At 47.1% G+C, this 27,925-nt stretch overlaps 1 protein-coding gene across 8 annotated transcripts in view; it reads right to left on the bottom strand.

Annotated features, from left to right (window-relative positions):
- CABIN1 (calcineurin binding protein 1) overlaps positions 1-27,925 on the bottom strand; it is a 1,566,474-nt gene that overhangs the window by 1,193,311 nt on the left and 345,238 nt on the right. For all 8 annotated transcript variants that reach the window (XM_085634628.1, XM_085634623.1, XM_085634621.1 and 5 more), the window contains 3 exons: positions 14,405-14,592; positions 13,655-13,804; positions 12,675-12,869 (listed from right to left, as the gene is read on the bottom strand). In XM_085634628.1, the coding sequence (XP_085490754.1) occupies positions 12,675-12,869; positions 13,655-13,804; positions 14,405-14,592 (533 nt within the window). The remainder of the gene's footprint in view (positions 1-12,674; positions 12,870-13,654; positions 13,805-14,404; positions 14,593-27,925) is intronic.

Below are 27,925 nucleotides of genomic sequence, written 5' to 3'. Positions count from 1 at the left end.
TTGTATCTGTGACTAGAGTTTGCTTGGAAAGTTCCTGGTTGAAACTAACTCCTTTCAGAAGATGAGATCGATACATCCACCATCTTATGACGATTTGGACTGAGTGAGATAGGGTTATAGTGTCCTCCCAATAGTTGGAGACCTGAGACAATTGGTCCTCCAGAGCTTGCTGTCAGGGTCTCATCTGTAGCCTGGCATTCAGAACAATGAATATGCATGAGGCCATCGAGCCCAGCAGATGATACCTGTCTGGCCGTGGGATGAGGTGTTTTCAGGAGAGTTTGACTCTTGTGGAGTATCGATAATAGTCTCTCCTCTGAAGGAAACGCTTTTGTGCTTGCTGCATCCAGAGTTGCGCCCAGGTAGTGTGTCCTCTGCATTGGATTGAGGATGGATTTCTTGAAATTGACGCACAGGCCTAACTGGTTTAAAAGTTGAATGCAGCATCTTAGATGTTCCTGCAGCAGGGTGGGAGAGGCACTTTTGAGCAACCAATTGTCTAGGTACGGTTAGACTAAGATCTTCTTCTTCCTCAAGAACACCACTACCACCGTCATGCATTTTGAGAAGGTGCGAGAAGCCGATTTTAGCCCGAAAGGCAGGACCTTGAACTGGAAGTGGTCTTATTGTATTCTGAATCTTAGGAACTTCCGATGCTTCCGGGAGATCGGGATGTGAAAATAAGTATCCGGAAGATCTATGGAACACATCCAGTCTCCTTGATAAATGTGTGGAATGATTTGGTGTAATGCGAACATTCTGAACTTTTCTCGGAGTACAAACTTGTTTAGTAGTCTGAGATCTAGTAAAGGCCTCAACTCCATGTTCGGACCTCTCTTTGGAACTAAACAGTAATGGGAAAAGATACCCTGTCGACGTTGGTGCCAGGGAACCTCTACGATAGCATGTTTTTGTAGCAGAATGGAGACCTCCTCTCTTATCATACTTATGCGATGTACTATATTTTTCCGAGGAGGTACAGAAGGTGAAGGGGACATGAATCTGACCGAGTACCCATTCCTCACAATACTGAGCACCCATTTGTCCTGCGTTATTTTGGTCCACTCGTCCAAGTGCAAACCTATACTCCTTCCCCCCCACCAGAGTGGGTAACGGAGTTGGGGGAAGCAAGCACTCACTGCTTAGCCTGTTGTTTAGCTGCAGGGGTTGTCTGTCTTGAGCCTCCTCTTCCTCTACCAGGTCAACACTGGTGGTAGTAGGATCTCCCTGGATGCTGCTGTGATGACCAGTGAGGGGTGTGAACCCTCTGCTGGTACTGGTGCCAATCATATGGTCGGTAGCAACGCCTGAAATCTTTTCTTTTCTCTAACCTCACAGCCTTCAAGGTGTCTAGTTCGGTTTTCATTCGAGACATCTCATCGTCAGCATGAGAGCCAAAGAGTTATGTTCTGTTGAAGGGAAGGTTGAGAATTGTATGCAGGGTCTCTGGTTTCAACCCCGTAAGCCTCAACCAAGAGGATCGACGGGTGCAGATTCCATGAGAATAACCAGGAGCAGCAAGATCTGAGTCATCTGCTGCCGCGCTTATGACTTGATTAGCCACAAGACCCCCTTCATGTAGGATTTCTTGAAAATCCTGCCTGTCTTCCTTCGGTAGCTTCTCTGCAAATCGTGATGGAGAGTCCTAAAGAAAGCAGTCATATCGGTCCAACAACGCTAAAGTGCTGGCCACCATGTAGGCTGCAGAAGTGTTGCACATTCTTTTGCCAATTGAGTCCATGGCTTTACTGTCCTTATCCGTGAGAACAGCAGAAGATGATGACCCAGTGTGAGTCTTCCTAGCCGCTGAAACAATGACAGGGGACAGATCAAACCTAAGAAATAACGGGTCCTGTTCAGGTGCCCTACACTTCTTTGTTATCCATGAAGGTGCTGCTCCCACCAAGCCAGAGTTAGGAATGTGTGGAGAGCCGGTTCTAGCAATCCAGGTACCAGAGGGAGTAGAGGTCTTGAGGAGGACCTGTGATGTACAGTCTCAAAGATCACAAATGTCGAAGGTGCAGAAGAAGGCATTTCGATGTTTAGCTTGCAGCACCTCTGCACAAGACCTCATTAAAAGTCAAAATATCATCTACTGGTGATACCCTAGTCGGCGGAGTAGATGAGAGTCGGTGAGTAGTCCGCCTTCGAGGACCACGAAGGTGACCTGCGTCTTTGTTCTCTAGGAGAGCGGTGCCTAGATCTTGTACACAGACTCTTAGGAGACCTTGATCTGTGTCTTTTTGAGACATTATCTCTGAGGTGTGACACATCTCTGTCTGTCAAGGGAGTGAGCAGACCGACTCCTAGGAGACCTTGACCTGTGTCTCCTCGAGACTGATGACCTCTGAGGTGTGGCACGTCTCTCTTGTCTGTCAGGAGAGTGAGCAGGGGAATGAGGATGTCCTGTCAAGGAGAATCAACTTATCTTCCAGTCCTTTATATTTCCCAACCATCTTGGAGAGATGTTAGTAGGTTGTTCTGGATCTGGAGAGGCTTCCAGAGTGATCTGTACAATCCGGAGTTCAGGGGAAGAAAAAGCACTCCTGTACGTCAGCACCTGAACTTCCCTTGACGTCGACGGACCTCTCGACGTCGATACTGGGGACCGGTCTGACCTCAGTCTCTCGGCAGGTGGAGATCTGTAGATGGACATAGGTCTCGATGTCGATATTGACGGCAATCTCATCGGTGACCTTCTCAATGAAGGAGACCTTCTCCCTGATGCCGGGGGCGACCTTTACACCGTTCTCGACGTCTATCTTCTGGACGTCGACCACCTCGACGAAGACCGCCTCGCCGGCGGTGATCTGTTTTGCCCTGCAGTCGTCAATGTTCGCCCCGAAATGACTGTGCCTTACCGGCGTAGAGTTCTTCGGTGTTGGCTTCGACGTCGTTTTCAGAGGTGCTCTTGACATTGGAGGTGATCTGGACATCGGCACTGATATCCTTGACGGCGATCATTCCTGTCAACGATGACATTTTGACGCCGAGCGTCTGACTCCCGTCGTCATAGGCGAGCCTGATCTGGACCATCTACGAGGTGGTGTCGACTAACGCCTGGGTTTAGACTTCGTACCTTAAGTCGTTCGCTTTGACGGAGAAGTAGCCCTCAAAGTCGGCGGTGAGCACAAGGGTATATTCGGCGTCAATCTGTCCCTTGACAGAGAATTTGACTGGCGTCTTCTTTTTCACCCTTTTCCTTATGCTCTAACCTTTTGTAAGAGGAGGGCTTTTTAGAGGATTGTTCTTCCAGGCCACTTGTTGACTCCTTTCCTCTCCCCTGAATGGCATGCAGCTTGATTTTCTCCCTTTCCCGAAGGGTTCTTTTGGAAAGCTGATGACAGTTGTAGCAATCATCTGGTCTGTGAGAAGATGGTAGGCACATGATACAGAACGAATGCGGGTCTGACTTTGCCATCCTTTTCCCCACAGGAAGGGCATTTATTAAATAAGGACGGCATTCTAACAGGAAATTCTTTTCAAAAGTCAGAAAAAATGATGAAATTAGTACTATAAGTACAAAAGACGTTGAGTGAAGTCACGAAAATTCACTGGAAAATTACCAATTAGTGACAAAAAACCACTAACTGACGCGCTCAATGCTCCAGGATACTCACAGAAGGAGCCAGAAAAAAGAACTGACCTGTCACCTGTGGGGCATGATGGGAGCCTGAAGGTCCTGGAGGACGGCACGGCACCAGTTTTTTCTGAGTGTTCTATTTGCAGCCTTCTAGGCTAATCTGTCAGGCCGTGAGCTACGAGCCGCGCCTACCCCCGAAGTTCCGTTGGAACTACCTTTCCCGGCTTCCTCTCGGGGAGGAAGAGCCACGCATTTATAATCGCGTACGACGCTGGGAGCGTCGTACGTGATACTGATTCGATTGCCGACGGGACGCGTTGGCGAGGAGAACCCGCGTTCCAGTGGAGAATGCCAGCTTTCTAAGACGGTAGCGTACCTGGGCTCATTGCGGAGCTACCCATCTTGACTCCCCGTCGCTCGGCTGAGCGGTGGGAGACCATCGGGGCCTTTTGTTTGCGGCAGCAGCGGACCGGCTGCGAACCTGCAGCGGACCTTCCCCAGGAAACGGGAGGACTCGCGGCGTCATCCAATCACCTCCCGAGGGGGACCCAGTTCAGTAGAAGAGAAAACCAGGAAGAACCCCGAGACTTGTGTACAGGTCGAGAACCAAGGGGTAAGACTCTTGCCATCCGGACCGGAGGTGGAGAGAACTCTTTCTCATTTCTTTGCTACTGTGGTTCTGCCTCTCAGCTTCCAGAGAGGGGGTAAAGAGGCTTGTTTCTTTTCTTGCTTAATTTTGGAACGGGCTGAGATGCCCTTTGTTCAATGACTCACGAGACCTGCATCCGGGACAATTGTAGGGGTCTGTAGAGGTAGAACATTTGCCTACGGACTCTATTATCTCTAGTTGTGTTCATTCTTCCAACCAGCTCAAACACTTTGCAGCATCTTCTTCCCACACCCCCTGGGGGGGTTTTGTTCTCTCAGTTTCTGGATGCTTGGAGTTGGTCTATTTTCTTCTATGATTTGTGAGGGATTAGGAAGGAGCTTTCCATAAGTGAGAGACGTATCTTACGATCAGCGACACCCAGGAAGAGAGAAGGCTCATGGTACGGACAGGTCTTAGCGAGAATGAAATGAGAGTAGTCAGGGAATGATCTTGTGCTAACCTGTGTGTTTCTCTCGTTTCAGGTATCCCTTCCCATGCAGTACCTTCCCTACCCTATCCCTCGCTTGATTACCTCTATGCTCTGTGAACAGTTGTATAGTCAGAGTGTGGGGAACTCAGGAGGTGGACCCACATGAGCATCACCCTGATCCTGAGGAGCTTGGACAGCCGTGACAGAATCACGTACCCACGAAACCGTCTCCTCCCGGTCAGGGTTCTGCTCAGTGATGGCCACGTTGGAAGAGGTTATACAAGCCTTGAGTTTGGTCCAACAGGAAGTAGCCGCTTCTCGAGCAGAGAACGCGGTGCTTAAGGATAGACTGGATAGACAGGCAAGAAATCCCTTTGATGCGGCTTCAGGTAGTTCGCACATTCAAGTGACGGTTCCCCCACCGATACCCTTGGCGAGTCCGGAACGATATGCCGGAGACCCCCATAAAATACAAACATTCCTAACACAAATCACTCTACATTTCTCTTGTAGACCTGCCTCTTTTTCTACAAACATATCCAGAGTAGCGTTTGCCATTTCCTATCTCACCGGGGCCGCCGCCAATTGGGCGGTTCCGTTGGTCAGAAACGACGATCCACTGCTTTCTGACTGGGCGGCCTTCAGGAGAGAATTCAAGAGGGTGTTCGATAGGAGAGCCACTACTCTCAGTGCGGATCGGGAGTTGTTGGAGTTGCGGCAGGGTAGGAAGGATTTGATTACATACATGACTACTTTCAATCGGTTGGTGGGAGAAACGGCATGGCCCGAGGAAAAACGTATGGCCCTGTATTACCAAGGGTTACGGGATGACCTCAAGGACGTCATGGCCCAAATGGACCCTCAACCTACCACTTGTACCGATCTCATAAACCTCACACTTCGTTTAGACCACCGAATGTCCGAAAGGGGTGGGGACCGCAGAGGAAGAGAGAGAGGGCCGGTGGGAGTCGAGAACACACACCGAACCACTCCACCAGTGAACGAGGCCGTTTCCGAGCCCATGGACGTCGGAGCACTAAGGCCCCCACTGTCCAAATCCGAACGCGAATCTAGGCGAGTGCAGGGGGTCTGCATGTATTGTGGAAAAAAGGGCCACTATGTCAGGGAGTGTCCCGTCAAGCCCAAGAAAAGGAATGCTTCATACTCCGAGAAACAGATAGCCACCGTACAAGTAGAATCCGAAGAGGGTAGAACAGGGGAGATCGGTGGGAAGGAGGTAGCGGACTGCAAATGGATGGTGCCATCGTTGAGGGTTTTAGGGGGACCGGGGGCCACCGCACACATAGTTCTGACAATGGTGCTCCGAACCGGGCGGCAACAACATGTAGTCCGGACAATGATTGACTCTGGAGCCACCGGTAACTTTATTGATTATGGGCTAGTACAGCGACTGGGACTCGGTAGAGTGCCCAGCGACAAACCCGAGACAGTGTTAGCCGTAGACGGCAAGCCGTTAAAATCCGGTCCCGTTACCGAACACACGGAAGTAGTTGAATTGGTGCTCGAAGGGTCACCACAAGACCATGGGAGAATCTCGCACTGAACATTATTGAGGCTCCACAATATGAAGTCATTTTGGGCATGCCTTGGCTGTGGCAGCACAATCCCACCATGGATTGGAGACAAAAAACCATTGAATTCAACTCTCCAGACTGCTTATCTTCGTGTATGAAAAACCATACCTCGCAGGTTTTGTCCCTTGTTCAGGGTTTCCAGGTAGCCACAGCAGCCGAAAAAGACGTCCTGTTGCCCGCAGAGTATCGACAATATCGAGACGTGTTCTGTGAAGTTAAGGCGGAGAGCCTACTTCCACACCGCGAATATGATTGTCGGATAGATCTCATAGAATGCGCTACCATTCCGTCTTGCAGGGTATATGCCTTGTCAGAACCAGAAACCAGACACCTACGGACATACCTGGATCACTTCTGTTCCATAGGCTTTATCCGTCCTTCACGATCGCCCGCGGCATCCCCCCTTTTTTTCACGGCGAAAGCCAATGGCGAGCTACGCACGTGTATTGATTACAGGCAACTAAATAAAAACACCATTAGAAACCGATACCCACTTCCACTCATTCCCGTGTTGTTGGATCAGGTCCGGGAGGCCCGGATATATACCCGACTGGACTTAAGAGGGGCATACCACCTGGTGAGGATCCGGGACGGGGATGAGTGGAAGACGGCTTTTAAGACTCGTTTTGGTTTATTTGAATAATTGGTTATGCCGTTCGGGCTGTGTAACGCCCCGGCGGCTTTCCAGTATTTCCTTAATGATGTTTTAAAAGAATACGTGGACCGATTCGTGATCGTCTATAAAGACGACATTCTGGTCTATTCGGTCACGGCAGAACAACATACCAGTCACTTCATGCTCATATTACACGCACTACAGGACAATGGTCTCTATTGTAAACTCAGTAAGTGTGAGTTTAGCGTTACTGAGGTAGAGTTCCTGGGAGTCGTGTTAAATCTCCGGGGGTTTAGAATGGCAGAGAGGAAAGTGGAAGCAGTTCAGAATTGGCCCATTCCCAAGAACGTGAGAGAGGTACAATGCTTTTTGGGGTTTTCAAACTATTACAGGAGGTTCATCCCTCATTTCTCGCAGGTGGCCTCCCCCATAACTAGATTGCTACGTAAAGCTACCCCTTTTCTTTGGACATCCGAAGCCACGGATGCTTTTGAGCAATTGAAAAAGGCGTTCTGCACCGCTCCCATCTTACGACATCCCCTGCCTGAGATCCCGTTCATAGTGGAGGCAGACGCCTCGGATGTGGCCACAGGGGCGGTGCTCTCACAGAGGGACAAACATACAGGACAATTGCACCCAGTGGCGTTCCTATCCAGAAAACTAAATGCAGCAGAAGTTAATTATACGGTGGCCGAGAAGGAACTTCTGGCCATAAAAATTGCCTTCCAAGAGTGGAGGCATTACCTTTGGGGAGCACAACATCCGATAACCGTTTATTCGGACCACCGTAACTTACAGTACATGAGAACGGCAAGACATCTGTCGCAACGACAAATGAGGTGGATGTTGTTTTTTGCAGGATATGACTTTGTGATCACCTTTAGACCCGGGGCAGACAACAAAAAGGTGGATTCGCTGTCAAGGAAGGGGGAAGCGGAAGAAAACCACCCGGAAGAACAGAGAGCAATCATACCCCCCGAGCGAGTGGTATGTACCATCTCCGCCAACCAGTTCTTGGACCTAGTTACCAGCAACCGCTCTCCACAATAGTGGAAGAAGTGGGCCGCACAGGATGTTCGAAGAACTCTCAAACATGGCACCCCCCTGCATGAGAGCAAACTATACTTACCTACCCACGCTCTCCGATTGACGGCCTTCAACTGGTGTCACAATGCGTTGATAGCCGGCCACCCTGGATTCAAAAAGACCATGCACCTGGTACAAAGGCGATTCTGGTGGGGAAGTCTGGCCCAGGACGTAAAGCTGTGGGTAGAACAATGTGACACCTGTGCCAGAGCCAAAGGCGAACAGAACAAGAGCAAAGGACTGCTACAGCCTCTACCCACTCCATCGCAACCATGGCAGTCAATCAGCGTGGATTTTATCTTGGGCCTCCCTCAGGATCAGGGATGCAACGCCATCTTGGTGGTCGTAGACAGTTTAACGAAGATGGGCCATTTCATTCCATGTAAAAACCTGCCTACTGCCAGCCAAACGACCCAACTGCTTTTGACCAATGTAGTTCGGTTGCACGGAATTCCTCGGGTCATCATCGCCGACAGAGGCCCTCAATTCATAGCCCGGTTCTGGCACGTATGGTGCAAAGCTCTTCATGTGGAAGACGCGCTGTCCACCAGTTTCCATCCGCAGACCGATGGGCAAACGGAGAGGCTGAACCAAACCATCAAGAAATACCTCCGATGCTATGCCAACGAAGCCACAAACTCATGGGTATCTTTGCTGTGGTTGGCCGAGCTGTCATACAACAACGCGTGGCATTGTTCGATAGGGGAAACTCCATTTCGAGCCAATACGGGTTTCCATGCAAACACCTTGCCCGTGGCCATCCCTAGTGAAGTACAGAACCATCAGACAGTAGCAGCACACATCAAAGCCCTCTTAAAAAGTCACCGACGCATCCAAGTCCATCTACAAAAGGCAAAGGCATCATACAAGAAATGGGCAGACAGACACCGACAGGAGGGCCAAACTTATCAAGAAGGCGATAAAGTCTGGCTATCCACAAAGAACCTATGGTTCCGTTATCGCAGCATTTTTCATCCGCGGTATATAGGCCCCTATACCGTCCTGCGCAGAATAAATCCAGTGGCCTATAAACTAAATTTGCCAGGGTCATTGAGGGTTCACCCGGTATTTCATTGCAGCTTGCTGAAACCTGCAAAAGGCACACCCCGGAAAGCACCACCACCCGTACTAGTTGATGGGCAAAAGGAATATGAGGTACAACGCATCCTAGACTCCAAGTACCGCCACGGATGCCTGTGGTACCTGGTGTCATGGAAAGGTTACACTGCGGAAGACGATTCGTGGGAACCGTGCTCAGGGGTCCATGCTCCCCGTGCGGTGCGCGCATTTTATGCCCGGAATCTGAACAAACCAGGTGCTAGGAGGCGCTTGGGAGGGGGGAGTACTGTCGGGCCGTGAGCTACGAGCCGCGCCTACCCCCGAAGTTCCGTTGGAACTACCTTTCCCGGCTTCCTCTCGGGGAGGAGGAGCCACGCATTTATAATCGCGTACGACGCTGGGAGCGTCGTACGTGATACTGATTCGATTGCCGACGGGACGCGTTGGCGAGGAGAACCCGCGTTCCAGTAGAGAACGCCAGCTTTCTAAGACGGTAGCGTACCTGGGCTCATTGCGGAGCTACCCATCTTGACTCCCCGTCGCTCGGCTGAGCGGTGGGAGACCATTGGGGCCTTTTGTTTGCGGCAGCAGCGGACCGGCTGCGAACCTGCAGCGGACCTTCCCCAGGAAACGGGAGGACTCGCGGCGTCACCCAATCACCTCCCGAGGGGGACCCAGTTCAGTAGAAGAGAAAACCAGGAAGAACCCCGAGACTTGTGTACAGGTCGAGAACCAAGGGGTAAGACTCTTGCCATCCGGACCGGAGGTGGAGAGAACTCTTTCTCATTTCTTTGCTACTGTGGTTCTGCCTCTCAGTTTCCGGAGAGGGGGTAAAGAGGCTTGTTTCTTTTCTTGCTTAATTTTGGAACGGGCTGAGATGCCCTTTGTTCAATGACTCACGAGACCTGCATCCGGGACAATTGTAGGGGTCTGTAGAGGTAGAACATTTGCCTATGGACTCTATTATCTCTAGTTGTGTTCATTCTTCTAACCAGCTCAAACACTTTGCAGCATCTTCTTCCCACACCTCCTGGGGGGGGGGGGGGGGTTGTTCTCTCAGTTTCTGGATGCTTGGAGTTGGTCTATTTTCTTCTATGATTTGTGAGGGATTAGGAAGGAGCTTTCCATAAGTGAGAGACGTATCTTACGATCAGCGACACCCAGGAAGAGAGAAGGCTCATGGTACGGACAGGTCTTAGCGAGAATGAAATGAGAGTAGTCAGGGAATGATCTTGTGCTAACCTGTGTGTTTCTCTCGTTTCAGGTATCCCTTCCCTTGCAGTACCTTCCCTACCCTATCCCTCGCTTGATTACCTCTATGCTCTGTGAACAGTTGTATAGTCAGAGTGTGGGGAAATCAGGAGGTGGACCCACATGAGCATCACCCTGATCCTGAGGAGCTTGGACAGCCGTGACATAATCTGCCTACTATTACCTTGCCTTTTTCCTTTGAAAATAAAGGCTATGTTCAAAAACAAGTTAAAGGCACTTTCTCTGGGTCATGAAAATACTATTTTATATGTTTTTTTAAGTATTTCAAATGAAAAAACATTCAATGCAATGTTGGCATATTTGTGCCTATTATTATGGTTTATACCGCATATTTTATTATTTTATATATGCACTATATATATATATATATATATATATATATATATATATATATATATATATATATATATATATATATATATATATATATATATATATAGAGAGATGTATATGCATATATTTTTGTTATTGGTCCAGGGTCCTCGCACGTGGGCGGGACTATTCTGTGCTTATGACTATTGATGAGTATCCCCTGGAAGAGAAGTGGGAAATGCATGGGAGGGGGGCTGCAGAGAGCGCAACAGAAGCCTGACTGGAGGAAAAGGCACACAAGTTGAAAAGGCACAACAGGCACAAAAAACTGGTGAAAAGAACAGAGGCTAAGAGGGTGAAAAAAGCGGATGAGAGGCAAAAGTTGAAAAGAGTGAAAAGAGGTTCGAAGGGGCAGAAAAAACGGGGGAGAAAAGCAGATGAGAGACAAAATTTGAATAGAGGCTCGAGTGGAGGTCAAAGCAAGAGTGAAAGGTATAAAAAGAGGCTTGAGAAGAGAAAAAGAGGCTTTAAAGAAGTGAAAAGAGGCTTGAGGTGAGACAATGAGGCTTGAGAAGTAGAAAGAGGCTTGAGGAGAAAGCAGACACATGAGAGAGAGAATGAGCAGAAGCTAAAAGTGGGAAAAAGAGAAGAGATGAGGAGCTGAAGCCAGGGGTGAGCCAGGAGCCTCAGGCGGAGGAAGCTGGGTTTGAAAGGGCCTAGACTGGCAGGAGGATCAGTCACAGGTAAGTGGGTGAGGGGTTGGGCCTACGCACCAGTCGTTCTGAGGCTACATTGGACACTTAAGCTTCAGACTCCACCCAAAATACATATCACGTAAAGAGCAACATATCTAACTGAGCCACTAATTAAGTCTGTTACTTATTAGTTGCAGAACAAGTGCCAAGTGATAGAAGTCCAAACAATGCATTGGAACATAAACAAAGTGCAGCAGCTTAGTATGGAGCTATTTTCTCTAGTGGTGTCCCTACTTCTTGCTATCTGTTTCCTCTCCAATCGCTATTGAACTTATCCACCTATCTCTGGTCCATCACTCACATCATCCTCTCATTCTTCTCTTTAAGGGCTCAACTGAGGTTCCTAACTTTCAGATTCACTTAATTTGAAATGTAAACAGGTGCGCATTATGTTAGCCCTCGCTAATTCTTCATGGCCCCCTATCAACTGAACTTCTCAAAAAGTAGGTTCTGCTGTTTAAATCCAACATTTTCCTCTCTATACACTCTGATCATCGCCATTTCTGAATGTTTTACGTCATCCCAGTCACTGGAGTAAAATAAAACTGCCAACCTGCTCAACCTCCAGTCCATGCTCCTTCCACACTTCCTCATTAAGATACATCTGATGTGCGCTAGTGCTCATCTGCAACTTTTTTATGAGCATGTCCATTACATTTGCACTGCATTATCTGGAGATCATTTGCTATTTTTTCACAGTGCTTTGCTGACAGCATTTATTAAAGCTAATAAAATGAAAATATATCTTATTTTCTCCATCAGCATTTAAGGCAACGCAATGAATACCTTTGGCAGTTTGGGAAAATTTCCCAGTCTAATGAGGAAACAAACCACCTGCTTAGAGGCAAACTGTAATCAAATGTCTTTCAGTGTCGTATTTGCTCTAAGCCAGGGGTTACAACCTGCGGTTAGGAGGTCAGGTCCCTGACAGATTTTTGAGGTCTCCACATAAGATAATTTTACTCTAAATAGAACTCATTGGTATCTTACAAACAGACACAGATTCAGTCCTTCTAAGGATACAATGGGCATCCCTTTCTAATCACAGTTGACCAAACACAGGTTTGCAATGCTCACTTGAGTTTGGAATTAATACCAACAAATTATCTAAGCTCGGAGGCCACAGGAAGAGTATGGAAGTAATGAAAGCATCAGACAAATGTCTTACCCACCCAAGCACCTGGCCTGGATTTTTTGTAAACAGCTATTATTGTGTTGCTAAAGCACTGCACCATGACCATTCCAGGATGAAGCGATAGCACTCACAGAATGTATTTAAACTAGCACCAAGCCTCTCATTCGTTTCCACTTCCAAACCTGGAGTAGCAGCAGTTGAGCTGGTCTTTCAGGTATAGAAATCACAAAATCCAGGTGCTTGGCTCGGCCATATCCGCTAATGTTGAGCGTGGGGCGTAACAGATGGGCAACTGCTTGGTAGTCGCCAGCCTCATGCAAACGTTGTATTTCCTCCAAGGACTGGCATCGCTCCAGGGACTTGAGGTTCTTCTCGATCTGTATGAAAAACATCTGTAATTAGATGTGTGCTCAGGAGTGTCTGTGCTACTTTCAACAACAGTCTATGAGTGCAGCCCCTTAACACTTCCAGTACCCTGAAAGGTTTTGTCGTTGCAAAGCTTGATTGACCAAATCACAGTATTTGTGACTGGAAAACCCAGAGTTAAAACATTGGAAAGGTACATTATGAGGCAAAATGCACACAGTGTGATTCCTTGCAATCCAAAAGGAGGAGGCATGTAAAAAGTGGCGCCTTAAGAATCGTAATGAAATGCTTCAATGCTTTGTGGCAAAAATTGTGGTGGTAAACTATTGATGACATACCAACGCCTTCAAGTGGAAGCTGTCCTTAAGGGACAACTTCCGCTTTCTTAATGTGACTAAGGCATCAGGGAAATATTCATCCATCATGGGGACCGCCACATACTTCCCCCAATGCCCTCCCCTACATGCCAGCATTTTTCTTTAAGTGGCAGGGTCAGCAATTAATAAAAACAGCATCCGTTGAATGTGAAAGGAAGGATGGAGGTCTGCTGTTAAGCTGCCTTGATCCTGCATTTACTTGCATTTTGGGGGGATTTTTAAACAGAATACCCAACTCAGCTATAAATAGGGTGGGGATTCTTAGAGACTCACAGAATGCCATTTTTGCTATTTTACTTTTTAGTATGTTCATCATAGCACAAAAATAATCTTGAGTCACAGCAGATGCCGTGCAAAATTGATGATGATTGACTATACTCAGACTGTTTGCACAATAAACCAGGTTAAGCAACACTCACCTTTTCCAAAGAGATAGTGGAGTCTGCCTGCAGGTTGGGCAGCCTTATCACGGTGCCACTGTCACTGCTTGCCTTGGCCTGGGTAGCAGCAGAGCTATTCAGCATTTCTGTGCAGACATCATAGTTTTCAAGGGCCTGCTCCATGTCACCCTTTGGAAGAAAATAAAACACTTATGAAAGAGGACAGTGCCCAGCAATGGCGAAACTCTTCATTCTCCCCATAATCTCAAAGCCCTGGTTACTACTATATGACCATCCACCCATCCAACACCATCAAATCCTCAGGAACAATTAACACGAAATCAAAGTAGCAAAGTCACATGTCCTTTTGGCTCTAGAAAGAAGGAGAGTGCCTATGCCTCAACCCATCTACAACAAAGCTTAGTTCGACATTCTATGGGAATACCTGAAGTAGAAAGGAATCGATGGGACCAACTTATGAGGTTCAACTAAGATCCAATAGCGATATTAATAAGAGATCTTAGTCACAAATCAGTTGTTGAATTAACAGGTGCCCATGAGGGTACTTTAAAGACAACCACTATGCCTTGCCACTGAAAGCTATCCAGCTAACAGAAAAGTGTATTAATTTACAAACAAAAGATATATATGACCAGTGACAACTGTACCCACAGTGGAGAAACATGTGGATATGGTTTAGAGTCTCCATCACGGTCTTTAGCTACTTTAAAGTTTCCACTAGTAATAAATCCTATTTGCAAATGCACATACGTATTACGTGGAACTGACCTGCAAAGCATAAAAACGGGCCTTCAGCCAGTACACCCGCACCACAAACTCTAGCCAGCCCTCCTCAAACAGGTCCCGCTGAGAGGAGGCAAAGCAGAGCTGCAAGAGATCACTCAAGTAGTGGGGGCCGGGGAAATCCGAACCAAATCTGACAGCTCCAGATGCAGGGGTGCAGGGTAGGGGAGCCACTATTGAGAAATTTGAGAGAAAAGAAAGTCAAACCAGAGACACAGAAGAATGACACTCAGGGTTCTCAAGATGGTAGCATTTGAGTTTTGCGTGACAGCTGAAAACATTTAACACATTCAGAAGATCCAAATCCTGCTTTACAATAACTGCTGTATTTTATGTTTAAAGACAACCCTACCTTTAAGGAGCAGCAGAAGCCTTACAGAGAACATTTGTATTGCAGAAGGAACAACTAAAACCTAAGTTGCGGCATTTAGAACGTGCTGGGTCCCCGTGAAACCAGATTCCTGAAACTTGGATGTGACCGGGTGGTGAGATTGGAAAATGTAAAAAAAAAAAAAAGTTTTCTCACCAAACACTATTATACTACATTCAGCAATCCCACAAATTTACATTTTGAGGCATGAGGCACTAAACAGATTTGCTCCGAATCACAAAGCCATGATTAGAGATTCAAAGTCACCAATTTAGACACCAAACCATACCTTACCATCCGCTCTAGAATAGAACCGGAGAAAGAGGTCTTATTTTCTCCAGCCTCATTTATAGGTTCTTTCCAAAGTACCGCATTTCACACCATCAATCAATAAAGGTGTCTTAAGTTCAAGAGGTTTGCGGAAGGCATTGTTTGGGATGGGCTGAAGTGGTTTGGGAGGTTTCGGGGGAGCAATTAACAACTTACCAGAAGAGCTAATGTACAATGGAATGATGCATGGATGAGGAAGCAAAAAGATGACACTTTCTAAACAGGCATTGCCAAAGCCAATAGGTCTCGCCTCTGCGACAGCTATTGGTTTAGTTTACTTTAGCTGTGTTGTACAGCACTGTGGTTATACAGTGTGCTTAAAGTTATATTCTACATTTCTATGAAACAGCCTTTATTCTTTTGTTATGTATTACTGCATGAGCGATTGCATGACCTTAGCATTGAAATGTGAAATGGAAGGGAAGTAGCAACGTGAACAACGGTAGTCTTAAAAAAGTATTATGATATAGTGAACACTGCACTTTTTAATGGGGGCTTGGGGTTGCAAAATAGAGCTTGACATGGATAGTAGTAGGTAATCAGTAAGGTAGATATTTGATAGTGAGATAGTAATTATGCATCATGTTTGGTGAAAATTACTGTTTAATCTTTAATTTATGAAATAATTTAATTTAAATTGATGGTCATTTTGCAAATGAATTAACGTGCACATCCAAAGAAGATGAATGAAATTTCCCCACTAAAAGTGCAAAGGGAGAGAGGGGGGAAGCACATTTTCTTATCTCGAGAAATGGTGGAGGGTAGTGCCTTCTTAATCGGTCCACGTCAGTGGAGAATCAACGTCAAAAACTTTGTTCCAATTGAAATGCTTGTGATGTTTTTATTACTAGTAGACAATGCAAATATAAATTGCGAAAGAAAAAGCAAACAAGCCGACACGTGTTTCGCCCATGTGGCCCATTGGCCTTGGGCTTTTTCAAGGCGGTTTTCAGTAAAGAGCAAGGTCTGCCTGCTAGTGGATAAATCAGTCTCTGCGGTCTCGGAGAACAAAGCTGTCAGAAGGGTTTTCTTATCTCAAAGGAAACAGAATGCGACAAAGTGTGTGTATAACAGGTAAGCAGTTCCCTGAGGAGGAATAAAGGTGAATAAATAAACCCTCACATACAAGGTCCATTACCACTGAGATAAGAAAATGTGCTTCCCATACTGATTTCACTTACAATTTAAGGCGGGCAGCTGGATAATTCTGTATTTTAAATGTCCACATTAACTAATTTGCACCACAATCACAAGAAGCTGTGGCACCAATGAGACTTGAATGGGGTTTCCCCAGCTTCGAGGGCCACAGCTCTGCACATAACGAAACACATAGCAATGCGGGTCTCATTAACTACAGATCAGTGGCCTTTAAAGCGGAAGAACCTGTATAGGTCCCGGTGAAGAGAGCATTGAAAGCACATTTTCTTATCTCAAAGGAATGCAACAGAGTATTTATAACATGCAAGCAAATCCCCAAATGTGATAATGTGTGCTTGAGCTAAGACAATCACACATATGCAAGCACCCCTTGCACTCATGCATCAAACACACACTCCGGCAAATTAAAATTGTTTAAAAAACACTGTAAGGATGTTGCTGAGATGCAGTTGCAAACAGTGGGGAAAGCTAAATAAACAAGCGTACACAGACAATGGGAGGGTGGGAGGTAGCAGACGACAGAGCCAGTTACAAAAGATGTACTCTGTAGAGTGGCTCAACAAAAAACAAAGCTCCAAGGTGGTGGGTTGTAGGAATGGACTTTAAACCAGGATCGAGTGAGAGTCGATAAGTAATGCCTGGTTAAGGTGTGGATGGATGCCCAAGTAGCAACCTGGCTGGTGACCAGAACTGCAACCCTCCTAGCTAAAGCTGTTTAGGTGGATTTGGATCTGGTGGAATGAGGCTAAAGGCCCTGAAGAGGCTTCTTCTTGGTCAAAGGAGAGCAGATCTTGATAAAAAGGACAATCCATCTAAATACTGTTGCAAACTGCCCTTCCCTTTTTTGCACCAGTGAATACAACAAGGACATGGTAATCCACCCACTACTCCTTACTTGATTGATATAAAAACTAAGAGCTGTCCTGGACTCCAGCCTCTTCTGCTGTTTAGATGGATAAGGCAGAGAGAAGAAAGAACAGAAAGTGATATGGAAGGTCCTACATGGAAGGGAAACATCTCTTTAGGGAGAAAGGATGCCCAGTGCAGAGGTGATTGCAATGCAGAAAATGGTCGTAAAGTTCAGCAACATCAAGTAAATGCTGTGCATAGGGTCAAAACGCATGCACATCAAGAAGGTAAGAACCAAGTTAAGGTCCCACTGCAAATAAAAAAAGGGCACAGGGATCATCATGTATGAAACCCCCTTTTAGAAAAAAGCACATCACAACTGGTGATTTGTACAGAGAGGGCTGATCAAGCAAATGCAGGACTGCCAAATGGGCAAACAAATAACCTTTAATAGTGACTGTAGGAAAGTGGGTTATTATGTGTTGTGGTTGTAAGACACTGCCTTGTAATAATGTCACAATCTTTATCAGGTTCAGTTAGGTTTCTTTAAGAAAACCTTTAGCTCAGTGCTGGATAGCAGTGGGACAGAGCAGGCTTAATTGAGGCACCAAGACAATGGGTGGGTAAGAAACCTGATGCAATAAAAATCCAAAACCAATGAATAACAATATTGTGTATTTTTAGCTTTAAACAGACACCAAAATAATAAAACTCTAACAAGGGGAACCGAAGATATAAATACTTTCATTTTAGACTTTTAGATGCAACAACTCCTTGCAAATGGTTTTTAGCCAAAAGGGTTCAAAAGCCTTTTAGACTCCTCCTAGCCACAATGGGTTGGGGGCCAGTCACAGGAACCACTCGGGTCCAGGGGGACAGTTAACCTGTCGTTGTTAGAAGTCTTATGGGCCAGATTAGGAGTGGTCCTGCATGCGGAGTTTTCTGAAAATGTTAAAGAGATGGTAAAGAGGTGCAGTGAGATTTCCAGGGGCCACCCTGAGGTTTCACAAACTTCAAGGGTTGTCTCCGGCCTATGGACTCAATGTCCAACAATGCCGCAGGGGAGTGTAGTGCAGGTCTAGTCGCCACTGGCCAACTGGTCTCCCAGTTAGAGCAGGTTCAGCAGTTGTTTACAGGTAAGCAAATCCTTTTCTTTGGGGGACGAGAGTCGAATTCAACTACGACTATGGGTCATAAAGACCTGGGGACACCTCATGAAAGTCTGGACTTGGTATCCGAGCTGACACTGTCGCCCAGCGATCGGCAGCTGGGCTTTCGACGGGTGCAGGTTTCTTTAGCTTTTGATGGCCCTGAACCTTAACAGGAGGCTACTTAACTAGCCCCTGGAGTCACTTCTTCCATCCTGGAACAAGTGGAGCTCTGTTCCTAAATTGTGCACAGCAGGAACAGACCTCTTTGCGGGTCTCTCTGGTGTAGCTATTGCAGTTCAGTCTTCTGCCAAGCCTCTCTTTGCTGGATCCAGGGAGCAGCAGGAAGGTCCTTCTGTCTTCTTCCCAGTCCAGTAGTTATTTGAGGACTGTGGCTATAGGGTGCCACTTTTAAGCCATCTTCTCATTGATGGGAGGGGAGGACTCGTTGGTAAATGGGGCAATAGCTCATAAGAGGCAACCCTACCCACTTTAAATCACTGCCTGGAGGTTTGGCTAAAAACAGTCGTAGCGTGTCCTACTCTGCATTATTTACCAGATGGCCCACAAGTTCTTCCCCTGTGAGGAGCTCTGGGCAGTATGAGCCAGTCCTCCTGGAAAACCAGTTTTGAAGCAGATTTTCCCCCTTTGGAGGAGATGCCAGCCTGTCTACTGACACAAAGAATTTGGCAGGCTCAGGTGTGATCAGCATTTGCTTCACTGAGGCGATAGCCTCCCTAAAGCTTGCTATCTATGGTCCCAGTCTAGGAGTCATCCTGCTGGAAAAAGTCACGCCTCCTCCCACCAAGAGTTTACTTTGTTCCCTCATCCTGGTAGTGCTTTACACTTATTAGCAGAGGAAACCTAATTGTCACAGACATTCAGGGAAGACTACCAGGGGTTTCAGCAACAAACAGGTGACTTTCTTAAGTCATCTTCTTATTAAAACATACAGTAAATAAGACTGAAGCAATAAGTCAGATTTAATGTAATGATTAATTTGATACCTTAGAGTACTATCTTTGGTAGTGCCAAGTGGAAGTAAGCGCTTAGCACAGTGGCTAGTATACCTGCATGTTAGCTAATGGGGCGACCAACCTTACTACAGTGAAAACTGTAATTTTGCGTACTCCCTGTCAGGGCATGTAGAGCACAACAAGCAGCATGCCCTTCTTTTTAATATTTAGCACGTTGCCTGGTGGGCAACCAAGGACTTCCCTAGGGTTGACTTAGTAACATTAAAAAGGAAGTTTTTGACTTGGCAAAGGGGTTTATTTTGCCCTGTTGAGTTGGCAGTTGGGAAACTGCCTATCTAGACTACAGTTGCACACTCGAAGTCCCATTTAAACTTTGTCACTGTAGTGGTCTCACTATTGAGTGTTGCAATTCACAAGAAAATAAGTTACTTACCTGTAATTTTAGTTCTCTAGTATATGAATCTTTCATAGATTCACAAGCTTGAATCTTTCCCCGTCATCGAGATGGGAGTCCCCGATATATCAAAACAGCAATGCACAGCTAGTACAAACTAGAAAAAATATGCCTAGCCCCATTTCAGTTTTGTAACATATCCCTCTCTTTTTGTAAAAGAGACCAAAATACGTTCTTAGCCAATCAGAACAACCCCACCTTCTAGAGCCCTCCTGAGAGAACCTCAGACCTTCAAGATTTTCACAGCACTAGTGCCATAAACTTAATCATAAAGGTCTCAAAGGTTTAGCTTTCTTAGGGGTCGAGAGTGGGTCGCATGTGAAACTATGAAAGATTCCAATACTGGAGAACTAAAGTTACAGATAAGTAACTTATTTTCTTACTCCAGTATTGGAACTTTCATAGATTCACATGCTTGAATCAGAGTAGTTAGCAGTTAGGAGCATATTTTTGTTCTAATTCTCTCTGAATAAAATATACATACATGATAAAGAGTAAAAGGAAAACGCTAACTTTCCAGTGTATACTCTTAATTCCTACTAAAACAAAGCATTTAACGATTGGAATCGCAATACTGATAAACAAGAATATCCATAACTATTCATCTTCAAATAACACCTAATGTGGATATTAGAAAAGAAAAGAATAGAGTAAGAAAAATAATACAAAAGAATGTGCGAGGTTCCTAGAAATGAAGGGGGGATGAGACAGAAATCTCGTCATTGAAACAGGTTCCTCAGAACCGCTTGGCCCACTACGGTATCACTGCGAACGAAAGAATCCAAGGAGTAGTGCTTGGTAAAGGTGTGGATACTCTTCCAGTTTGCTGCCCTGCAGATCTCCGGGCTAAGTACCCCAGCAAAAAGGGCCGTCGAGGCAGAGACTGCTCTAGTGGAATGTGCATGGACTCTCTCCTGGATGGGCTTTCCAGCCACCTGGCGACAGTATTGGTTGGCACTACAATTCCAACGTGCAATGCCTTGTTTAGAGAGAGGATAGCCATTATGAGGAGAACTATATGCCACAAAGAGTTGGGGTCACTTTGGAAGGGTTTAGTTTTGTGAAGATACAATTTCAAACAACGCTGAATGTCTAGAGAATGAAGGGCTCTCTCCGCATTGTTGGTTGCGGGAAAAAAGTCTTAAGAACCAGAGAGTCGTTCAAATGAAAGTCCGATGGAACTTTAGGGATGAACTTAGGGTTAGTACGTAGCATTACCCTGTCATCTTTATTATTATTATTATTATTATTATTATTATTATTTTATTTTGTAGAGCGCATAGTCACCCGGAGGTATCCCAGCGCTAAAAGATCCTATCTCCTAAGTTCAGTGGGAAAAGGGAGAGAAAGAGGGAGAGGGAAGAGGAGGGGGAGGGGGGCACAGAGGATCAGGGTTAAGGACAAGCATGATTCACTGAGGGAAGAGGTGAGTTTTGAGCCGTTTCCTGAAGCGGAGATATTGTGGTTCGAGTCGCAGGACGCGGGGGAGTGAGTTCCAGAGTCGTGCAGTATGGACTGAGAAACGTCTTCCTCCTGACCGGGCTTTGTTGAATCTGGGGGTAGCGATGAAGTTTTCCGTGTCCGAGCGGAGAGGTCTTGAGGATTTGTAGGATATGATGAGTTCCTTAAGAACAGGGGGGCCTTGATTTTGTTGTAGTTTGTGAGCTAGATACAGGGCCTTGAATTTGACCCGCTCTCTTATGGGAAGCCAGTGGAGGAGTTTTAGGGCCGGTTTGGCCGACGCTCTGGCAGGGGTCTTTGTGAGAATCCGGGCCGCGGTGTTCTGAATTCTCTGAAGTTTGTTCAGCGTCGCTTCAGGGGCGCCCAGGTAGATCACATTGCTATAATCAAGCCTCGAGAGTACTAGGCCTTGAATTAGCAACTTTTGGGAGTTGGTGGGCAGGAGGGGCAGGACTTTCCTTAACGATTTCAAGAGCCCGAAACAAGTCCCGGCTACTTTCTTTGCCTGCACGGTAAACGAGAGGTCGGTGTCGAGCCACACACCCAGACTTTTTACTTCTTCTTTGGGTTCAGGGGGAGGGCCCAGACAGGCTGGCCAGATGTTCGGGGAGAGTATGGGTCCTTTCGGGCCGAGGAGCAGAACCTCCGTTTTCGATCCATTTAATTTTAGGGCTGAGGTGTTCATCCAGCGATGGACCTGCGCAAGGCAGTTAAATAAGTCTGCTGGTTGTTGTCTGGGGTGAGATAGTGAAACAACTAATTGTGTGTCGTCGGCGTAACTGACGACGCTCACTCCGAATGGGATGATGACCTCCTCCAATGTGGACATATAGATATTAAATAATGTGGGGCTCAGGGAGGAGCCCTGAGGCACGCCACATTGGAGGGGAATTTCGGAGGAGCGGGCGTTATTCTCCCAGATCTGATAGGTCCGTTGAGCCAGAAAGGATGAAAGCCAGGCTAGAGCAGAGCCCTCTACACCAGCTCCCTTGAGTCTTTTGATGAGAAGTTGGTGGTTGACGGTATCGAAGGCCGCACTTAGGTCGAGGAGGATCACTGCCACTGATCCTCCTCCGTCCAATAGCGCTCTGGCCTCCTCTACCGCTGCCAGGAGGGCGATGTCCGTGCCCTGCCCTGGACGAAAGCCCGTCTGGGAACTTTGTAGTATGTTATTGACCTCCAGGAACTGGGAGAGTTTTTTATTAACCAGTTTTTCAGCAATCTTGCTGATTCCCGGAAGTAGGGAAATGGGCCTATAGTTAGCCAGGTTTTCGGGATCGAGGGAGGGTTTCTTTAACAGAGCTTTCACGACTGCCGCCTTCCAGCTCGGGGGTACAACTCCCTGTTGGAGTGAGGTGTTGATCAGATGGGTCACGGGGGGAATAATCGTGGGGGCTACCTCCTTAAGGATTCGAAGTGGGGCGGAATCCCTGGGAGAGCCGCTTTTTATGGATTTTAACGTGTTTCCCACATCTTCGGTCGTAACTTGACCCCAAGAGGAGAGACAACTGGGTGTTGGAGGGTGCGGGAGATCGTTTTCCTCGCACGAAATCGCGGGGGGAATTGAATCGAGAATTTTTTGGATTTTGTCATGAAAAAAATCCGCCAATTGTTGGCATTTTATCTGGTCCGCTTTGGGGTCTGTGGAGTGTCTCGGTCCATGTACTGGGGTTTTCAGAAGATCTTTTAGGATGGCGTAGGATTCCTTGCTGGAGCATACTGCTTTCTCTATTCTTTCCTGGAAGAAAGCGCTTTTAGTTTTTCGGATGGCAGTTTTGTAATTTAAGAGAGAGGTAGAATAAACATCTTTGTTTATTTCCGATTTGTCTTTCCTCCAGGAGCGTTCCGTTCTCTTGCACTCTTGGCGCAGGGCTTTAAGCTCTGGAGTATACCAAAGGGCCGAGGCTACTCTTTTAGAATGTTTGAAGGAGGAAGTTTTGGGGATGAGTGCATCTAGAGAGGAGGTGATCCATTCATTAAACTGCTTATAGGCTGTGGCAGGATCGGTGGAGAGCTCAGGGGTGGACTCTGCAAGGGCGGCGGCCCATTCCTCAGGTGCCTTTGAAATTAAGAAAAGGCTCCTGGGTAGTGAGGGCCTGCATTTCACCAACCCTTCTAGCAGAGGTCAACGCCAGAAGAAACGCCACCTTCCATGACAGAAAGTTTAACTCCGCCTTGTGGATAGTTTCGAAGGGATGCTTTATGAGTTGAGCCAAGACCACATTAAGGTGCCAGAGTGGTGGAGGAGGTTTGACCGGAGGAAAAACTCTAAAAAGTCCCTTCGTGAACTGTTTGATTATTCTCGCTGACCATAAAGAGGGCCTGAAGATGTTCTGCTGAAACGTGAAATAGCTGCGAGATGTACCTTAATAGATGCATGAGCTAGACCACCTTTGGCCAGAAGAAGAGCAAGTGTAAATGCCCAATTCCTGGCCAGAGACAAAACCTCTTCTATTTTATTTGATACGTTTTATTAGTACTCTGAGCCCGGGTATGGGAAAGAATGTCCCTACACTCTGTAGATAGACTCAGGTGATCAAACTCTCTGTGTTCAGGAGCCACGCCGCTAATCGAAGCGATTTGGGATCCGGATGCAGCACTTGACCCCGGGACATTGTCAGTAGCAATGGAATGGGATCCAAGAGAATCGGCTGTCTCTCAAAGAGAAGGAGCTCTGTGTACCAATAATGGCATGGCCAAGATGGAGCTATGAGGATCATCCTGCAGGGCTCTGTCTTCATCTTTATGAGAAGTCTTGCCAGGAGAGGAATAGTGTAGGTAAATGTGCCTGACCATGCCATCGAAAACGCATTACGCCCAAGGATCCTGGATGGTAATGACAACTTGCGAAGTACCGGCATTTCCTGTTCTCTGGCGTTACAAATAGGTCTATCGATGGCTTGCCCCACAGCCGAAAAACGCTGTCCACAGTTTCCTGATGCAGTTCCTGTGAGAAGCTGGCCTAGTATGTGATGTCCACTTATGTAAGTGGGCACCTAACACCAGTTCAGACAACCCTTATGGTGACTTAAGAGGTCTTAGACAACCTTAGAAAGCTCTCTAAGTGGCAGTTGTGGAGAGCAGCCTTCAAGCTTAGTTCAAAAGGAGCGTAAAGCGGCTTGTTTACAAGAATGCAATCGTATAGTATAGATTAAGTGAAAAAGAACCAAACAAAGTATTTATAAAAATATGCATTTATTATATAATACTCTCTAACCCAAACAAATATCTCCTACCCGGAGAGATGCACAATGCACACAATACTTTGCAAAGAAACACAGTAAATAGCACGTAATACACGGTGGACCCCAGGGGGGAACAAACCATATAGTAAGAAAGTGGTATAAGAACCACGACTCGGATCAAGACAATGCCGAGAGGACGTAGAAGTGCTGGGGACCCAAGGAACCACCCAAGGTGAGTGACTATTAACCCCACGGAGAGCGTGCACAGGGTGGAAACATGACAGTGTGCTCCATACAAATCTACGTGTAAGTCACGGTTGGATTTTCAAAGATTAAGGACCCTACCCAGTGGACCCTGAAGAAACCCCGTGGAAGACAGAAGGTCAGAGAGCCATGCTACCCATGGAAACCCTAGAACCCAAGTTACCTACACCACGATAGCCGGGTGCATATGCGTGAAGTGGTGTTGGAAACCGCCGTCAAACCCAATGGAGGACTTCAGGAAAGTGCCGCTCCTGAAGGAGGAGAAAGTGCTCAGTGGAATCCGAAGGTGGATTCTAGATGAGAAGTACCTGCAAGCAGAGGGGACAGAGTCTATGTCACTGAGGAGTGACCAGGAGATTAGGAAGACGAATGCACTCCAATGTCGGGTATTACAGGAGAGTTGACTATGACCTTGACTCTGCAGCTATGAGGACCAGGCAACGCTGAGGAAGACCAGGAGCTGTGCACGAGCTGTCCCATGAAGGATGTCGAGTGCTGAGGGGTCGGTGTGTGGCGGGAGCACCAACGAGCCTTGGCAAATGCAACCAATGCATGAGCTGAAGAAGGAGCAACGTCGGGAGCAGCAAGGTCTAGGGAACTCACCATAAGCAGGTGAGTCAGGGCAGGTTCTGAGCAATCAGAGGAGCCCAAGAGAAGCCCAGGTGACCCTCAAATGGTCTCACAGGCTGGAGGCACTGAAGTCGCGAGAGGACCTCAAGCAGCTCATCAAAGATGCAGGCCACGATGCACACAATGCGGTGTGGCCCAAGACTCTGGTAACTGGAGATGCTCGAGGTTGGGGCTACTTGAAGCCCGAAGATCTTCTTAGAAGGAGGCCAACTAGCCTTTGCAAGTTGACGCAGTGCACAGGGGTTCGGTTTTTGCAACCCCCACAAAGGATACTGGCCTCAAACTTCGTGAAAGGGCAGGCCTCAGGAGCTGTGGAGAACCACCACCTCTGTTGCAGAGCCTTTGGAAACCAGAGGAGCTCATGATCAGCAGACCGTTCGACTTAGTTGCGGTACCTAAAAATGCAGGGGAGTGACTCCTTCACTCCAAGGGAGATCCCTTCAGGTGTCTTTCATGATGCCCACAGGCCTTGGAAGGTTGCTGTATGGTGCACAGGCACAGAAGATCCAGCAGACAGGAAGGGAGATGAAGTCGAGCCCAAACGAAGTCCAGAGTGCCCAGACGGTCGAAGCAGAAGTGGTGTCTGATCTGAATCTTTTTCCACCATGAATCTAAGGACCTACACACAGGTAAGCTCTTAGGTACCCTGAGAAAAGGATTGGGACGATTCAGGGGACCCTCCCAGGGGAGGGTCTGGACAGTGGGGAGGTTACTCCCATGTCCTTTGTCCAGTTTCGACGCAGAGCGGGATCCAACGGCTCCCAGGACTGGTTTGAACTGGACTATGCATGGGGACACCAAATGTGCCCCTCAGGCAGACTGAGTGGCGCTGGCAAGTGCACCCACCCTGCTCCAATACACGAAACCCTTTCTGGGAGGTGGCCTCACCTCCCTATGATAGGATGCGGATTGTACTGCCTTCCCCTGCTCGAGCTTGGCAAGGGTGAGCAGGAAACCTCTAAATTTCTGGGGCATAACCAACCTCCTGATGGCACCAGGCTTGAGGTCTCTACCCTCTGAATAAAGAAGTCCTTCATCCCAGTAGATCCTATGAGACCCACTGATATTCCCTGAGGCTTCAGCAGCAGCTTGCTGTCTGAGGGGTTCGAGAGAGGGGCAAGTTTGCTGCTCCAAAGTCAAATCTGCTCTGGAAGGGCCCCCTGCCCCCAAGAATGCAACCTCAAGTTCATCTGGGGCAGTACCTTCACAGAGGCTAAGATCATCTCCCTCAGGAGATTGATCCTCATTCTGAGTCGGGGGAAAGGCACAGCCTTAACCCTCCTGCTCCTTCTCTTGGAAGGCACCTAGTCCATTGTTCCAGGATCCAGGGCCTGCTCAGTGGAAAGCTGTTTGGCTTCTGACCTGGTCACAGCAAACACACTTGCATAGATGCCCAACATTTCTGCATGGGTCCTGAACTCTACTTCAGCTCAGCCTGAAGTTTCAAATCATTGCCCAACAAACAATCTACAAGTAGGTTTGAAGATACCACAACCTTTTTAGGTCCAGGTACCCCTCCTCAGCAAAGATTCACAACTGCCAAGGAATGGTCAGTCCTGAAATTGCTAGCATTGGTCACTTGGAACACTTGTCCAAGTATGATTTGGTCAGGAGACACACAATTCTCTGTCACCATAGTGACACTGGCACCTGTGTCCCTGTATGCCATGGCCTCTTTTCCATGTATTAAAGGCTGTTGAATGTACTTGCCCAAGTTAGTGGGACTTGCTAGTACAGTGGAAAGATCTATGCCACAATCACAGACTAAAACAGACTGAGCTGGAGTTCTGACTTAGTCAGAACTCACCTCAGAACCGAAGCTGAACCCCACTAATCCCTTGTTTCCTGTACCACCACTTGTACCTGTGCCGGGGGGGCAGTTGCCTTATAGGCAGTGGTAGTAGGAGTATTCTTCTTGGCTTTTGGACAATCAGTATCCTTTGTCCAATGGGTTTACACCTTACAAAAGTAACACCAAGGATTTTTCTTGGATGTTTGTGACTCTTCACCCCTCCACCCCACCCCCAGATGCAGGTTTTTGGGGACCTTGAGAAGACTCTTTATCTTTGCCCTTGTCCCCACTCTTATCCTGGGATGCTGACGAATCCTGTTTCTTCTGGTCACCACCATTGCTCTGATTTTTCTGACTAACCCTGGTTCTGACCCATTTATCTGGCTTATTTCCCAATTCTTGGGGAGAAGTCAGATTTGAGTCTACCAGGTACTGATGCAAAAGCTGTTTTTGACAAATATTAAGAGTCTTCTCCCTCATAATCAAATTCTACAATCCTTAGTAGTCATGCACTTTGCTGTCAAGTAGCCAACCTTCCAGAGCCTTAATGGCACTAGCCACAAAATCTACCCAGTCCTGGGTTTGTGCTTTCTGGGTGTCTCTGAATCCTGTATTGCTCGGTGGTTAAGCCAAATCTTTCAATGAGAGCACTCTTCAGAAGTGAGTAATTATCAGCATCCTCTTCTCCAACAGTGAGGAGCTGATCCCTGCCTTTGTCAGCAAAGGAGAGCCACAAGATAGCTGCCCACTGCTCTTGAGGGACCCTCTGAACTTTACAGACCCTTTCTAAAGCAGTTATCCATTTGTGGATGTCATACCCAACATGGTAGGGAGGGAGTATCTTGTTCGGATTCCTATGTTCGAAAGAAAGTTCTTTAACCCTAGGGA

Source organism: Triturus cristatus, chromosome 11 (assembly GCF_964204655.1).
Source record: "Triturus cristatus chromosome 11, aTriCri1.1, whole genome shotgun sequence".
NCBI lineage: Eukaryota > Metazoa > Chordata > Amphibia > Caudata > Salamandridae > Triturus > Triturus cristatus.
This window is presented reverse-complemented; position numbering and strand designations above follow the sequence as displayed.